This window comes from Acanthochromis polyacanthus, chromosome 15 (assembly GCF_021347895.1).
Source record: "Acanthochromis polyacanthus isolate Apoly-LR-REF ecotype Palm Island chromosome 15, KAUST_Apoly_ChrSc, whole genome shotgun sequence".
Taxonomy (NCBI): Eukaryota; Metazoa; Chordata; class Actinopteri; family Pomacentridae; genus Acanthochromis; species Acanthochromis polyacanthus.
Genome location: NC_067127.1, coordinates 38,193,217 through 38,210,020, shown reverse-complemented (window position 1 = coordinate 38,210,020; position 16,804 = coordinate 38,193,217). Strand labels below are relative to the sequence as shown.

General features: G+C 41.9%; 1 protein-coding gene across 2 annotated transcripts in view; it reads left to right on the top strand.

The window, feature by feature from the left end:
- The window catches only part of tjap1 (tight junction associated protein 1 (peripheral)), a 44,885-nt gene extending 39,507 nt beyond the window's left edge, over positions 1-5,378 (top strand). For both annotated transcript variants that reach the window (XM_051960200.1, XM_051960199.1), the window contains one exon: positions 70-5,378. In XM_051960200.1, coding sequence (XP_051816160.1) covers positions 70-699 — 630 coding nt within the window. In that variant the 3' untranslated portion in view covers positions 700-5,378. The remainder of the gene's footprint in view (positions 1-69) is intronic.
- Positions 5,379-16,804: the final 11,426 nt, after the last annotated feature.

Here is a 16,804-nt window from a genome sequence, read left to right as displayed (position 1 = left end):
CCCGCCCACCACCCAGCCCTTAGTCTCACCTGTAGTGTTTGTGTGATTGACTGTTAACTCCGCCCCCAGGCACCCAGCGTCATGGCGAGCTCTGGCAGCTCGGAGGAGGACCTGCTCGCCAACTGGCAGCGCATGTTTGTGGAGAAGATGGCGCCGACGTGCGATGGCTCGCTGGTGCACCGCACGTCTTTCAGCAGCCAGACTGCGCAGGAGCTGCAGCGCCGCAGGCCGGCGGCGGGTGGCGGGGCCTCCTCCTCCGACCACCACCGGGCGGCGTACTCGGACGGCGAGGAGGGATCGTCGGCGCGGAGCTGGACGCCGAGTCGTGGCTCCAGCCTCGACACCGACACAGACACGGAGCCGCGGCCCGGTGGGAGGGGTCGCTATGACGATGCCGAGGAGGGGGAAGGGCTGCTGATGAACCTGGAGGACGACGGCGGCAGCGGCGACACTGCAGTCACCGTGGTTACCGCAGACGTCCGGAGGGAGGAGGACGAAGAGGACGAGAGCTCCACCGAGGAGAGAGATGTCCTCCCCCACGACCTGCCTGTCATCTCGCCCCGCCTCCTCGACTTTGACCCCGCCCTCACCGCCGCCCCGCAGCGCCCACAGAAGAGCCCCAAGAGGATGGGCGTGCATCACCTGCACCGGAAGGACAGCCTGACGCGAGCACAGGAGCATGGCACACTGCTCGACTGACACGCCTCCACGGCAACCGACTTGGCACCTAGCAACAGGCCACGCCCATCCAGGATATAGCCATACTCTAACGTATGCTGCGCAGCCTCACCTGTGTGTGTGTGTGTGTGTGTGTGTGTGTGTGTGTGTGTGTGTGTGTCGCATGGTGTCCATATACTTTTGGAATGTTGTGCACTTTAAGTGCGTGTTTCCATCCAGTATATGTACATGTCCAAAAGTATGTGGACAGCAGCGTTAAATAATCAGTGTTAAAATCAATATAATTGATTGGTTCTGATCAGCTGATTGATTTATCTCAGTTTGTGTATCTGTTAACTTTCACACAAACATAGAAGCATTTATTTTTGTTTGCTAAAATTAGGTTGACAGTATTTTTAATCTAAAATTAATCAGATTAAATCAGACCTGCAGTTTATCTGAGGATTTATTACAGATTCAGTCAAATGGAAAATCAGATTTACTCAAACGTGTTCATCTCTTCATGTATGTTCAGGTGTCTGCATACCAACACAACATACATGTACACAAGTATATGGACACCTGGGGAAAAGAGACGTGTGTGTGTGTGTGTGTGTGTGTGTGTGTGTGTGTGTGTGTGTGTGTGTGTTCTGCAGTCGACAAAAACAAACAAACTTTACGGACGTCTTTGCCTTCTTTCCTGGCCAGGAGCTTTTATTTTGAAGGTCAGACTTTTACTTTGACGTGTTCTTTTGTCAGCTCCTCGGTTTGCCCTTTGACCCTGACCCCCCACTGTGACTGTACCTGCGGGGGTGGGGTAGGGGGCGGAGCTTCTCCACACCTGGAATGTAACGTTTCCGTTGTTTTTGTTTAGTTTTCTGTTGTTGTGAACTCTGAGTGTCGATCCGTTATTACAAATAATTATTATTGCTTTATTGATTATCGGTTCTGCTCAGTTTGTGTTTTTATGTTCTCACTATGGAGGCCTGTTGGTGCCACAAATGGAGACATTATTGCCTTTGATTATTCAGTCTTTAAAAAATGTTGCTGACACCATGAATCAGACGCAGCTGCAGCGCCCCCTGCTGCAGCTCTCTGTTTCTGGCTCCTTCAGGCCTCCACATGGTGGCGCTCTGTCTCTCCTTCTCTTTCGTGGTAGTGAATGTCGGCTCGTCGCCTCACAGCTCTGATTGTGACTCAAGGATCAATAATGGAGTCATTGATCCACTGACCGATTGGAAGTCGATCAACTGCAGATTGATCGACACGTATAGTTCCTCTTCACCCGACAGGACGGAGTTTTTAGTGTCAGAGTATTGATCAGTGTCTGTATTGATCAGTGTCTGTATTGATCAGCGCTGGATATTGATCGACTGTTGAAAGTCTCGATCACCGAATGTTTTCTTGTTTCAGAGTTCAGATTAAAGCTTCAATCTGAAGCTACAACACATCTCACTTATTGATTGTTTTTATCGATCAGTCGATCATTGATCACAGGTTTTGTTTCAGCATTTTGTCCAGAAACCAGACGTTCTGTTGTCGACAAATCAAAGATTCATTAGTAAATGTTTTCCAGTTTTCCTTGAAGAGTTAAGTGATTGGCTGATTAAACAACTGACCAATTTTCATCGATCAGGTTAACTAACCAATCAATAACCTGATCAGAAACAAACTGAACATGAAGCTCAGAAGCCATCTAGAATCATTCAGAACTCATTAGAACTTTTACCAATCAGCTGGTTCTGCTGCTTTAACGGTCAGAGTGCATGATGGGGCACGGTGTCCTGGTCAGCCTGGATGGAGCTTTTGACTGCACCACATGGTCTTCCTCCGCTGTTAAAGGGCTGTTAGGTAACTTCCTGTCTGCAGGTGTAAATAAAACATGGCGGAGCTCCGAGCTGTTCAAACATTTAAAAGCCGCAGCAGCTGAAAGTCCCACTCTGATGCAGACACTCGAACTCACCGCTGCTCTGGTTTCTGCTGCTGCTAAATTATTCACACTGTTCCGTCTCAGTGCTGCAGCAGTCTGAGGGTGAAGGGTTCTATCTCTGTGAAGACAGTCTGGAGGTCTCACCTGGTTCAGGTTCATCGTCCTGTCCAGGAGAGTCGTCATGGGACTGAAGGTCCTCGCAAACATACAAACACCTGATGTGGAAATGTGTTTGTCTGTCCATCTTTGTGAGGATCGTTGTTCATTTGGACCATGTGGGGACGTTCCTGCCTTGTGGGGACGTTCCTGCCTTGTGGGGACGTTCCTGCCTTGTGGGGACGTTCCTGCCTTGTGGGGACCTGGTTTGGGTTCAAGTCAGTCTGATGGTTCATCATGAGACTGATGGTCCTCACAAAGACAGAGACACCAGAGTGTGTGTGAGTGTGTTAAATATTTAATCATCATATGTTCAGGAAGACAGACGAGTGTGTGTGTGTGTGTGTGTGTGTGTGTGTGTGTGTGTGTGTGTGTGTGTGTGTGTGTGTTCGCGTTTCTGTTGGCGTATGTTAATGTGCGTGTGTTAACGTGTCTGTTAATGTGTGTTAGAGTGGGTTGCATATGTGTGTGTTAACGTGTGTGTCAGCGTGTGTTGGCTAGCGTGTGGTACTGTGGGTATAAATAGTTGCTACATCTGGACTCGTGCATCTTTAATGACTCTTCATGAATATAATCGTTGTCTTCATCTCTGCTTCTCTTTTATTTCTCCTCTTTGTCTTTCTGTCGTTCCTTCTTTATCTTTTCTTCATCTTCGCTTTCATTCTCCAAGTCTTTTCTTCTCCACTGAATGTTGGGTTCGGTTCTTTCTGGCCGATGAAGACCATGTTGTGAGGTTGAAAACTCCAGAGCTCTGCAGGTTTCTGGGTCATTTATTAATAAATTATTAGTCTTTATTGATCACTAATCATTAATAGTTTATTGTCTGATCGGCTGTTAGAACAATAAAAACTGTTTAAGATGCTCTGATTCAATCTCAGAGTTTAGAGTCGATCCGATCCAGGAGTTTAACTGATCGGCATCGACCCTCAGCTGGATTCTTAGTTTACATCAGCTGGTGTCATAAAAAGACAGAACCCTAAACTCATCCAGGGCCTGGTGGTCGTAGGAGAAGTCCGTCTGGTTTCTCCTGAAGCTCCTACGACTAAAAGGTGGAACATTTCAGGTCATGAGCCTCCTTTGTCATGGTGCCTGTTACTGTTAACTCCCACAATGCTCTCTGCTTTAACCTTCTCTGGTCTCTACAAGATTAAATAGAAAGAGGCTCCACCTGCTGGAACAACCAGGAACTACAGCTGATCTACATTTACTGACATCATGGAGAGAAAACAGGTTTACTGCAGTGCATCCTACCATCTAGTACTACATCCTACCATCTAGTACTACATCCTACCATCTAGTACTACATCCTACAGTCTAGTACGACATCCTACCGTCTAGTACGACATCCTACCGTCTAGTATGACATCCTACCGTCTAGTACGCCATCCTACCGTCTAGTACGACATCCTACCGTCTAGTACGACATCCTACCGTCTAGTACGACATCCTACCATCTAGTACGACATCCTACCGTCTAGTACGACATCCTACAGTCTAGTACTACATTCTACCATCTAGTACTACATGCTACCATCTAGTACTACATGCTACCATCTAGTATGACATCCTGCCTTCTAGTACGACATCCTACCATCTAGTACGACATCCTACCATCTAGTACTACATTCTGCCATCTAGTACGACATCCTGCCTTCTAGTACGACATCCTACCATCTAGTACTACATCCTACTGTCTAGTACTACATCCTGCAGTCTAGTACTGCATCCTACCATCTAGTACTGCATCCTGCCATCAAGTACTACATCCTACCATCTAGTACTACATCCTGCAGTCTAGTACTACATTCAGATGGTGTTCTACTGGAGTTAATTTAAATAAACATTAATAAACTTTAGTTGAAGTGTGTATTTTCAGTATTTGTGCCTCTGTATCAACAGATTGTGAATATTAAATGATTTACATCAGATCAGGACAGCCCTACTTCTGCCTCCCTTTCAGATTAAAAGCTGCGGTTCTCCGCTGATCTGAGGTCAGTTAACTCTCCTTATTAATACACCGTGTCCCAGCGTGCATCACTGTGACGTCTGGATGCGACACTAAAGTTGGAAACTCAAGACGTCTAATGATTTTTCTGACTGCACGTTTAAGTCGAGTTTTTCATGAGTTTGTTTCTGGACAGAAACTCTGAGACAAAGCCAGATCTGAATTCATGTTGAATGTTTTCTTTGTGTCTGATCTCCGTCTGAATGTTCCGTATTTGGATGAAGTTAAACATTCAGGACTTGGCATCAACGCCTCAAATTAAAAATCCACGTTTTTCTTTTTTCTGTGACGAAGCAAACGTTTGTCTCTCCTCTGGTCTGAAAACGCTCCAGATCTGAGAATGTTTGGGTTGAAGCTGCATCAGTGGCTCTGAACAGGACTGAAGACAGGAGGTCGGAGCTTCCTCACAGCAGACTCACCTGAGGACACCTGAGGATGAATGTACTGTGGAACGAAGCTGTTTCAGCGTGATGTTCTGGTGTAGCCCCGCCTTCCTGCTCTCCACTCACAGGTGCTGCTGGCCGCTGTTTGTTCCATCGCAGAGAAAGACTGTTAAACTGTACTGATTTTATTTTTCTCAATTTGTAAACCAATGTATATTTTAAAACAAATAAAATATTTTAAACTTAACTCTGCCTTTTCTGTTGCATCAGAAAACTAGTTGGCCTCAGGTGTCCCCGAGACTCCGCCCACACTTACCTGGGAAAGTGTGTTTTGCTCTCGAGTATTAATGGTTCCCAAATGGCCAAAGATACAGAATGGACTTCAGTCTCAGAATAATGGATCCATTTCAGATCTTCAGCTGTTCAGAACTAACATCATTTTGTGTTTCTGTTCTGATCTGATGAAGAATTAAGTCAGTGTTAAACAATCAAACAGGAAATGCTTTCAGAGTCATAAATGAGGCAGAACAAAAACTGTTCTTTTGAATTTTCTTACTAGATTTAAGCTTATTTTGACATTCTCTCTAAATGAGCAACATTCCAGCTGCAGGCGACCAAGTCAGAGAAGAACAGTTAGTTTATTGGATATAAAACCAAAGAAAAAAAATCAAGATTTAATTCAGAATCCATCCACAATATATACTTTTTACTAAAAGCAGGTTTCAGAATGATCCTCTCCCTGTGAGGCCGTATCTTCAGGTCCTATGAGGCCGTATCTTCAGGTCCTATGAGGCTGTATCTTCAGGTCTATGAGGCCGTATCTTCAGGTCCTATGAGGCTGTATCTTCACGTCCTGTGAGGCTGTATCTTCAGGTCTATGGGCTGTATCTTCATTTCCTGTGTGGCTTTATCTTCAGGTCCTTCAGAGTAAAACACAAACAAGGAATGCAAAATCAAATTTTTATAAAGACAGCTTCTCTCAAAATGTAAACAACCCTAAACAATTTTGGCGCCAGTTGGATCAACTTCTTCACAAATCTAAAAGTAAAACTCATCATCTCATAGTCAATAACAAAACTACGTCTGATCCTGTTACCATTTCACAAGCTTTTAATCTACACTTCTCTAACATTAGTAGTGTCTCCAATAATCCACCTGTTCTCTCAGGGGACTTTACCAATGAACCACGCATTGGACCCTCCTTTTCTTTTCGAAATATAACCCCTTTAGATGTTTTTAATGCACTATGTGGATTAAAAACTAATAGTGGTGCAGGCCCTGATGGTCTTGATGTAAAGTTTCTTAAAATGGCTGCACATGTGTTAATGTTTCCACTAGCTGATCTGTTTAATCTGTCCATAAATGCTTGCTCATTTCCTTCAATATGGAAGACCGCTAGAGTTACTCCTGTCTTTAAAGGAGGCGATCCGACTGACTTAAACAATTATCGTCCAATTTCTATTATATGTGCTGTTGCCAAGGTTTTTGAGAAAATTATATTCAATCAACTATATCAGTACCTCAATGTATATCATATTTTATCACCAGTACAGTCTGGCTTTAGAGCTGGATACTCAACAACTACAGCTTTGCTAAAATTTTCTAATGACATATTCTCCTCTATTGACCAGGATCAACTTGTGGGATCCATATTTTTAGATCTGTCCAAAGCCTTTGATTTAGTTGACCATTATTTGCTTCTTGACAAACTTTATACAGTAGGCCTTAATAAAGAGGCAGTTTTATGGTTCAGTTCTTATCTTCACAATAGGAAACAGTATGTTCATTTTGATGGTGTTCAATCTGATGAATCCACAGTTGAAAAGGGGGTACCACAAGGTTCCACCCTTGGTCCTCTACTTTTTTCTATCTTTATAAATGATCTCCCGCAAATTATACAGAACTGCTCAATAAATTTGTATGCTGATGATACAGTGCTTTATAATGCTAATTCCGATCTTACACTACTGCAGAATCAGCTGCAAGCAGATTTTAATCTTATCCAAAACTGGCTTCAAAATAATAAATTAAAACTGAATTTGAAGAAATCGTGCTGCATGCTTTTTGGTTCTCATTATAACTTACTTACATCCCCAAGCCTACATATTGCATTTAGTAATGGATTAATTGTCCAAAATGTTGACTCTGTTAAATATCTTGGACTTTGGTTTGATCCTGAACTCAGCTTTAAACCTCACATAGATTATATCATAAGACGAACATATGCTACTTTAACTCCTCTTTTTCGGTCTGCAAACTGTTTTACACAAGAAGTCAGGAAGCAAATAATTATTCAACTTGTCCTCCCTATTGTTGATTATGCTGACACAATCTATCAAAACACTCATGACTTGTATCTCAAGCCTTTAAATGTTCTTTTTAATTCTCTATGTCGATTCATACTTAAGTGCCCTTATAGAACTCATCATTGTATTTTGTTTGAGAAGCTGAACTGGTTGCAACCATATGAAAGGCGCCAATATCACTGGACACTATTCATTTTCAAATGTATTTATTTTTTTGTCCTCTGTATCTTAAGCGATTTTTGGTTCCAGTTACTTCTGTATATTCTTTAAGAAGCACTCATAGTCTTACTTTTACTGTTCCATATACAAAAAAAGAGAGTGGTCGCAGAGCCTTCCAGTATAGGGCTCCATCTGATTGGAATAGGTTACCTTTATTCATTCGGGATGTAACATCTTTTGGTCAATTCCAGTCCTTATTATTTTCACACCTTAAAACTTCCTGCTCATGTTTTTAGTTTTTTTTTGTTTGTTTGTTTTTTTGTTTTTTTTCTTTTGTCTTTCCTTCGAACTTCTGTCAATGCTGTATCATTTATTTGCATTTTCATATTTATCCTTTGTTTTATTCTTAAACTGTGGTTCTTCAGCTTTGTCCCTCAGGCGACATTTTCTATTTTGTATGAAACCTGAATAGGTTTAAGAACCATGGTTTGTGAACCGCTAATATTCCTGAGCAGGGGTCACCAATCTTGGAAGCCAAGGGTTAGTTTGTCAGCAGCACCAAGTTGTGAGAGAGAAAAAGGGGAAAAAAGGAAAAAGAAGGGGAAGAGGAGGAAGGAGTAGATAAGGGGGGAGGTGAATAAAGAAGGGAAGGGAAGAGAAGGGGAGAAGGAAAAGGGGGAGAGGAGGGAAGGAAGAGAAAAGGAAAAAGAAAAAAAAGAGCAAGACAGACAAAGAAACAAACAAACACATCTCTAAAAGGCTATCTTGCCTCATTGGCACCGAGTTGGTGGCACCTGTTTTAGAATTCATTGAGGGTTGGGGGTGAGGAAACAATGGAGCATGTCTGTCCTGTGTGTGTGTGTGTGTGTGTGTGTGTGTGTGTGTGTCTCTTTATGTGTAAATGTGTGCACTTATGTATGTCATTGTAAATTGTGTTTATATATGTATGTGTTTATGGACCCCCTTGAAAACGAGATGTTACATCTCAAGGGGCATTCCATTAATAAACTTCAAACTTCAACTTCTATGAGGCTGTATCTTCAGGTCTATGAGGCTGTATCTTCAGGTCCTATGAGGCTGTATCTTCAGGTCCTATGAGGCTATATCTTCAGGTCTATGAGGCTGTATCTTCAGGTCCTATGAGGCTGTATCTTCAGGTCCTATGAGGCCGTATCTTCAAGTCCTATGAGGCTGTATCTTCAGGTCTATGAGGCCGTATCTTCAGGTCCTATGAGGCCGTATCTTCAGATCTATGAGGCCGTATCTTCAGGTCCTATGAGGTCGTATCTTCAGCAGCCTTTAGCTTCAATGACCTGCTGTAGATGGAGGTATCGTCTCTAACAAGTTCCTGGCAGCTTCTTGGGAATTTTAGTCCATTCCTCATGGGCAATGGTCTCCAGCTCAGCGATGTTCTCAGGTCTATGTGCTGCAGCAGCTTTCTTTAGATCCACCACAGGTTCTCCATTGGGTTTCAGTGTGGAGGTTGTGATGTCCACTCTAGAACCTTCCATGCTTTCTTCTCTAACCAGCCTTTGTTGGTTCTGATGTGTGTTTGTTGGACCCATTTCCTTTCTGATGCAGAGCAACTATCTCCTCTGTAAACTTCAGGACATCTCTCTGGTCTGAACCATGGTGCTGCTAGAGGACAAAGTGTCCCCATTTTATAGATGTCAGTATTCCTCAGTGTTCAGAATGTGTCCCCGTTGGATTCTCCTCCAGATGTAGACATCCAGGTGGATGGATTAGATTTGGGCTGCAGGTATCTGGATCAGCCAGCATTGGTTATAGGAGGACCATCATTCTGCAAAATGCTTCCTCCAAAAAAAAGTTTAAATTTTGGATGGATTCTGAATTAAATCTTGATGTTTCTCTTTGGTTTTATATCCAATAAACTAACTGTTCTCCTCCGATTCAGTCGCCTGCAGCTGGAATGTTGCTCATTTAGACACAATGTCAGAAACATAAGGAGGTTGGATCATTTTACATGCAGCTGTATAACTGGATAGTTTAATGAACAATTCTAGACTTCTAGTGCAGGTTCAGTATTTATAGAGATGCTGTGTTCAGCTAAAATAGTGAACTATAAACTCAGCTTGTCATGAAAAATACTGTAAAAACTCTCCCATAGTAATTTAATGTAAATGTACTGTAGCTTGGACAATTCTTAAAATTACTTTTGAATTCTTCACATTTGAAGGTTTTGCAGGAGAAACAGAAACGTCAACATTAGAGGACTTGGTTTTTAGGGTTAATTATGTGGCGTAGAACAGACTGCAGTTATCATAAAACCTCAAACAGTCTCAGCCTGGTGGTGAAAACTAAAACCAGGACCGGCTGGATCTGGTCCTGCAGGGGTTGATGGGATCTGCTGTACAGGGGGGTATTCCACGAAGCTGGCTTAGGTCTAAGCCTGGCTTATTTCGGTCAGCTTCGCTAACTTTAGTGAGAGTTTTGTTCCACCAACAAGGCATAGAGCTAGCCTGGCTTGGTAGCCATGGTAACTCAGCCAGAGCGACAAGCCTGGTCCGGGGCAGGCTAACAGTCAAGCTTACTTTAGCTCCATGTCAGAGAAGGTTCTGACGAGCTTCAGAAAGACGCCTGTGAACCGCATATTACACATTAAATTCATCTTGATCTGTAATCAATGATGTTCTTGTTCGGTGACATACATTGAGACCTTTTTTAAATTTTCTTATTTAAATAACACCGGAATAACCGTGAATCAAACTCTATCATATTACACTACACATTTTGTCACAGTGTGCAACTGTGGATCAGTGGTTAGAGCGTAGTTAAGTAGATTAAATGTGGTTTTACTTTTCATTGCGCCGTGGGTTCGAATCCACCAGCGGTAAATACTTGGAAATATCTGATTTTCTTTCTTCTTTCACCCTCAAAGTGCAGTCAACACGTAACAGGAATAGGCACAGATTGTGTTAAAATAAGCAGGACACAACAGCCACAGTTTTCCATAAAGAATACCTTCCTTTTACCAGCGGTCCAATCTGATCATGATGAGAATCCAAAGGTGATGCCAAATGATGAGAGAACTATTTTGTGTACAGCTCATTTGTGTCTTCTCCCTTATTTAAATGTAGGGCACAGTAGCACTATCATCTCTAATAAAAATGACATCTCCTCTGTAGGCCTACATGTTTTTTTCTGCTTTTTTATTCAAAGTTTGAGTGTTTGATGAAACATCTCCACATGAAGTTGCCCCTTTTTTCCAAAGTATTCCTACTTTGGTTTTAGGTGTTACCTGCTGCTTTATTCATCTATGGTGGATATATATTTGTCAAATCAAGAACATGAATTAGGCCTACCAGAGTAAAAAGTGAAAACCACCATCACATTACACAAAACCAGGCTATGTTGTAGCCTCTTACTCTCATATATATATATATATATATATATATATGATGTTGTTAGAGTGTTTGATTTTGTTTAGATTTTTGTTTAGTTAATTCTTTGGTTTATTATGGGTTTCATTTTCCTGTATAGTTCTGTGTATGTTGTGTGTAGTCTTGAGTGTATTAGCCAGGTAAATCTGGTGGGGGAGATGAGTTTGGTGTGAGGAGATGGTGATAATGGTATGATCTGGAATGATTAGGTGGCAGGTGTGAGGAGTGTGCGTGTGAGAGGGGTCAGGCCGTGTGCTCTGCTGAACAGGAATGCTGCCACATGTTCTTCATGTACTGTTTGTTGCCTCTTCAGAATCTTTTATTGTAAGTTTTTGGATTAATTAAAAACCCAGAAAAAAATATCAGAGCTCTGGAAAAAAAAACTCCTGTCTGCTGTGGCTCTTTTTACCATCACACTCCACCCCTCCATACCACTTGGCATTTCCATCCGGCTTGTGAGGTTCCCAACATCTGAAACCTTACAGTTACCATGGAAACACAGCAACAGCTGCCTCCACTGTTACACCTGTTAGAGGTGTTCAGATGTACACCTTTATAAGCACCTGCAGCAGAAATCCAGTTACCTGACCAGAGGACATTAGTACTGATCAATGACCCTGGACACTAAAACTGCCCCAGACTGAGAACTGGAAAAATATCCCCATAGTGTACTAATGTCCCCACAGTGTACTAATGTCCCCACAGTGTACTAATGTCTCCATAGTGTATTAATGTCCCCACAGTGTACTAATGTCCTCACAGTGTACTAATGTCCCCACAGTGTATTAATATCCCCATAGTGTACTAATGTCCCCACAGTGTACTAATGTCCCCACAGTGTACTAATGTCTCCATAGTGTATTAATGTCCCCACAGTGTACTAATGTCCTCACAGTGTACTAATGTCCCCACAGTGTATTAATGTCCCCACAGTGTACTAATGTCCCCACAGTGTACTAATGTCCCCACAGTGTACTAATGTCCCCATAGTGTACTAATGTCCCCACAGTGTACTAATGTCTCCATAGTGTATTAATGTCCCCACAGTGTATTAATGTCTCCATAGTGTATTAATGTCTCCATAGTGTATTAATGTCCCCACAGTGTACTAATGTCTCCCTAGTGTATTAATGTCCCCACAGTGTACTAATGTCCCCATAGTGTATTAATGTCCCCACAGTGTACTAATGTCTCCATAGTGTATTAATGTCTCCATAGTGTATTAATGTCTCCATAGTGTATTAATGTCCCCACAGTGTACTAATGTCTCCATAGTGTATTAATGTCCCCACAGTGTACTAATGTCCCCATAGTGTATTAATGTCCCCACAGTGTACTAATGTCTCCATAGTGTATTAATGTCTCCATAGTGTATTAATGTCTCCATAGTGTATTAATGTCCCCACAGTGTACTAATGTCTCCATAGTGTATTAATGTCCCCACAGTGTACTAATGTCCCCATAGTGTATTAATGTCCCCACAGTGTATTAATGTCCCCACAGTGTACTAATGTCTCCATAGTGTACTAATGTCCTCACAGTGTACTAATGTCCTCACAGTGTACTAATGTCCCCACAGTGTACTAACCCTTGCCACCCGAAAGACGCTCTGGAGCGTTTTCTTGTTGCGCCGCGGTAATCAAAACAAAGCAGGAAAATGAAGCGTCGGCGAGTCTCCCTTTAAACGTGTGCTGAAAGTACAGATTTTGAACTTTCTACCAGTTTTTGAATCATGTTGATCGGCCAAGTAAAACCAGAGATATGATCAATGATAAACGCCACATTTTTTACCGAACTTCACCGGAGCTATTTCCAGCGTCTTTTATGCACGGCGAAACTTTGAACTTTGGACTCAGCGGAAAGTCCTCTCTGCTGAAAGCATCTGGGGAGAAACACAGACCTTTGGATGCTTGGTGTAGTAAGGAAAATGTGGACCAGATTTTCACAAACCTGGAGTTCTCTGGAGTAAAAACGCAAACTGGATTTCCCCAAAGGTGACTGAGAAACTTGGAGCTGAGTGACAGAGACGCTCTGACGGGGAGCGGCCGCACAGACACGCCCACAGACACGCCCCCAGTCTCTGTGTTCATAGTAAGAGAGTGGAATGTTCTAGAAATACACAGAGGAGAGATGGGCAAAGTGCAGATTTGGAACTTTCTATCATTTTTTTAAAATTTTTTTTAGTCAGGTGATAGTTATAACTCTTTGGGAGAGCAGCACGTCCTTCACTGGCTTTGGCCACAGATCACTCTCTGCTGGACACCAAAGATGCACAGAAAATGAAGATTTTGTTTCAGATGTAATATATTACTACTACTACTACTAATAATAATAATAATAAAATAATAATAATAATTATAATAAAAATAAAATAATAATAATAAAACAACAATAATAATAACATTCATAATAAACATATTCTAGCAATGGAGAACACCAGGACTCTGGATTCTCCCTATGGTCCTAAAGACTGTTTCTATTGTTTTTGTCATTGTATAGATTGTGGTGAACAGAAAAAGCTTTTTGGAATGGTACAAATTCATTTATGTAAAATTTTATTGTGAGTCCTCATGATTTTGTAAATAGTTGTGCAAAAACACCTAAAAAAATTCCTCCATTTTAGTGCAAACAGTGGTATATAACTGTGTTAACTGCTAAATTTGTACATTATTTTATGACAAACAATTTATATTTACATTATAAGTTCTGAAAAAGATTCATTACACATGTTTATGGTGTCCACAGCAAAAAAATCAAACTTTTTTCTACTCGGATTTTGTATTTTTTCTGCTATTTTAGGTCAAGTGTGTCCATACATTATATCAAAATGTCTAAATAATTATAGAATCACACAGGTGAGGTTGTGCTTGTTAAGGAAAAATTGTAGGTAATAGGTCATTTCGAACCAACATACAGAAGGTCATCCCTTGACTCCAATTGGAGACACACAGAAGCACACCAACTGCTCAGACAGACAACTATTTGCTGATATAGCAACAACAACAAGGTTAGATCCTGCCTCTTTTCTCTTCCAGACAGTATAAACCCTGCAAGGACAGAGAGACTCCTCAGAGTTGATACTGACAATGCACTTGTTATGTCAATTCTCCTGAATTCAGTAAAGCATTTTTCTCTACATCAGTCATCTGAGTGTTCCTGAGTTCGCCTCCGGTGTTTCTTCACCTGACATCGCAGAAATTCCCTCACAAATTGGCGTCACGAACAGGATCTCCCCACAACAAAGACTGGTAAGTGTGCAAATTTTAATAAATTTTGCAACCTACCATGTCTGAGTTTGGCGAGATTATGTACCTGTTAAAACTTTCTAACCAAATTTAGAAGTAATCTTAGACCTGCGATTGTCAGATAGGCAATTTGAACATTAAATGCTAGTCGGCTCACGAGGCAAGTCCGGCGCAGTACGCATGTGGATTTCAGTTAGATGTCTTTTCGGATTTTAGGGGTCTCAGACCAGTGCTAAATTTCTGATCCGGACTTTTTGGGGTCATGTGAACAGTGCTAAATTCTACAAAGCATGTCCGCTGCTGAAAGAGGCAGTGTAGGGCGTTAGGATCGAGTAGGATACCTGGGTCGCTTTTTGGGGTAGGGTAGACTCGACCTTAGGGGACACCCTATAAGCATGTCCGCTGCAGAAAGAGGCAGTGTGGTGCAGGTGCTGGTCCGCTGCTATATCAAGCAGTGTAGGGCACAAAGCATGTCCGTTGTGTAAAGACACAGTGTAATGCATTAGGTTGAGGGGGTGTCCAGCCTTTGGTTCGGCGGGGTTTTAAGACTCAGAGGAATATTGTACCTGAGCTAGGTCGTGTGCAGACCTACAAATTCAATACATTGAAGGGTGATACTCGGATCCAAAACTTGAAAATCCACGTTAAGTTTGAGGAAACTCCATTGATGATCACACTCACAGGAGCTCAGCTGCAGTTGAGAGGAATGTGTATCCATCTATTGTTTGTTTCCATTCTTGCTGGTGTGTGTGTGCATGAGTGCTGATAACCATGGGTGCTTCACAGTCCAAGATAGATGACACTCAAAGCTCCAAAAACACACAGAAAAAATCAATTTCTACATCTAAAAGTAAAACAGATGCATCCACACATAGTGATCCTGTAAACGATCCTCAATGTGAAACATACCGAGTGTGCTTTCCTATGGACACTCCGGCTGGAGAAATAGGAAGGGCGAAGGGCTGGCGTTATGTTGTACCATTTAGTTCTCAGATGTGTAAATGGACTAAAGAGGAATGGCCATATGTTGGTTCTTTTGATTCAGAGAAGCTTGATTTTGCCGCATCAAAGCACTTTGGTGATCCACAGTGGGATCATGCATAACTTGAGTGAATGTGTGAAGATTTGGATTGACTACGCAGATGAAAGAGATCCTGAGAAAGGCAGTGACAAGTGGTGTGAATACAATCAAATGACTTAAATGCCATCAAATTGTCTTTTGATGTAAAAAAAATATGTAAAAATTGTAGTTTTCTCTCTTTAAAATGCGCGTTGTATCATACGTGAGTTTTATACACGTCTGTTGGGAGAAATATAATAATGCTTTCATAATTTTGTTGTCCAAGAAATAAATTAGTGTTGTAATTTTTGTTTTTGTCGTTTTCAACCTGTAAAAAGTTTGCAGCAGAGACCTTGGCCGGCTCTGTCTGTTTCCTCCCCAGCGCGGCGCGAGGAAGGCCACAGGAGGCAGAAACAGTTTCAGAATCTGCTTGCTGTAAATGGCAGCAGATTTATTATAAACATTTAGAAACAGCCTCAGATTCACCAACAAAGAAACTGTGAGTAAATAAAAGTTACAGTAACAATAAAAACTTAAAATTATCTTTTCATATTGTGTCAGGTGTTCTCTTATTATTATTTTAATAAATCATGATTTTATGTAGGAGACACTAACTTTATAGTTTCATTCCTTTGTTGGACTTACGAAAATGTCAACAGGGTGAACTTTTCCGTAGTTCCATTGTAAAATTTTCCACAAGCTGTGCTTCATTGGTGTCTGCTATGAGACCTGTGTTGCAGTGTTGTTGCGTTGCTGCTGTTAACCCACCTGATGACTATCAAAATGCAGTAAATGCAGTGTCAGGTCTTCTAAAACAGACTGATCAAGTAATTTGTGAAAATTGTATGATTATCGGTGCTTAGGCGCATTGCCTGTAAAATAGCTAAAATTGACAGAAGCTCAGAAAATTCTGTATAAAGGTGAAGACACTCTGCCCCACATCAAGGTCGCTGTGTCGACAGGTGCAGATGAAAAACAACTAACAGCACTGATAAGTAGATACAACGTTCAGACGCAGACTGTCGTCAGTCCTCTGACAGCTGCTGTAAAATCCTTGGGAGATGATGTGTTTTTGTTTAGGCTACCACAGCCTATCACTCTCCCTGAGAGTTTGTTTGTATTACAACAAGTGCCTTTCACTGAGTCATAGGGACCTTCCTCTGAATTATCTGAGGTACCTAGTGACCTCTGGGTCAAACACAAGAATCATGTGGGACGTGTGACCACTGCTCCACCTCATGTGGTTACACTGAAATCCAATGCAGTTCTGCCTTTTTCAGGCAGTACAATTTACCACAAAGAGCAATTACAGGCATAGAGGGTGTAATTCAGTCCCTTTTAGACCAAGGGGTGTTAGTGGAAACATACAGCCCCTGTAATACACCTACATTACCAATTCTGAAAGCAAACCGTGCAGATGAATGGAGGTTTGTTCAGGACCTGCAAGCAATTAATAATATTGTGGTCCCAACAGCTCCGATTGTTCCAGATACAAATTCAAC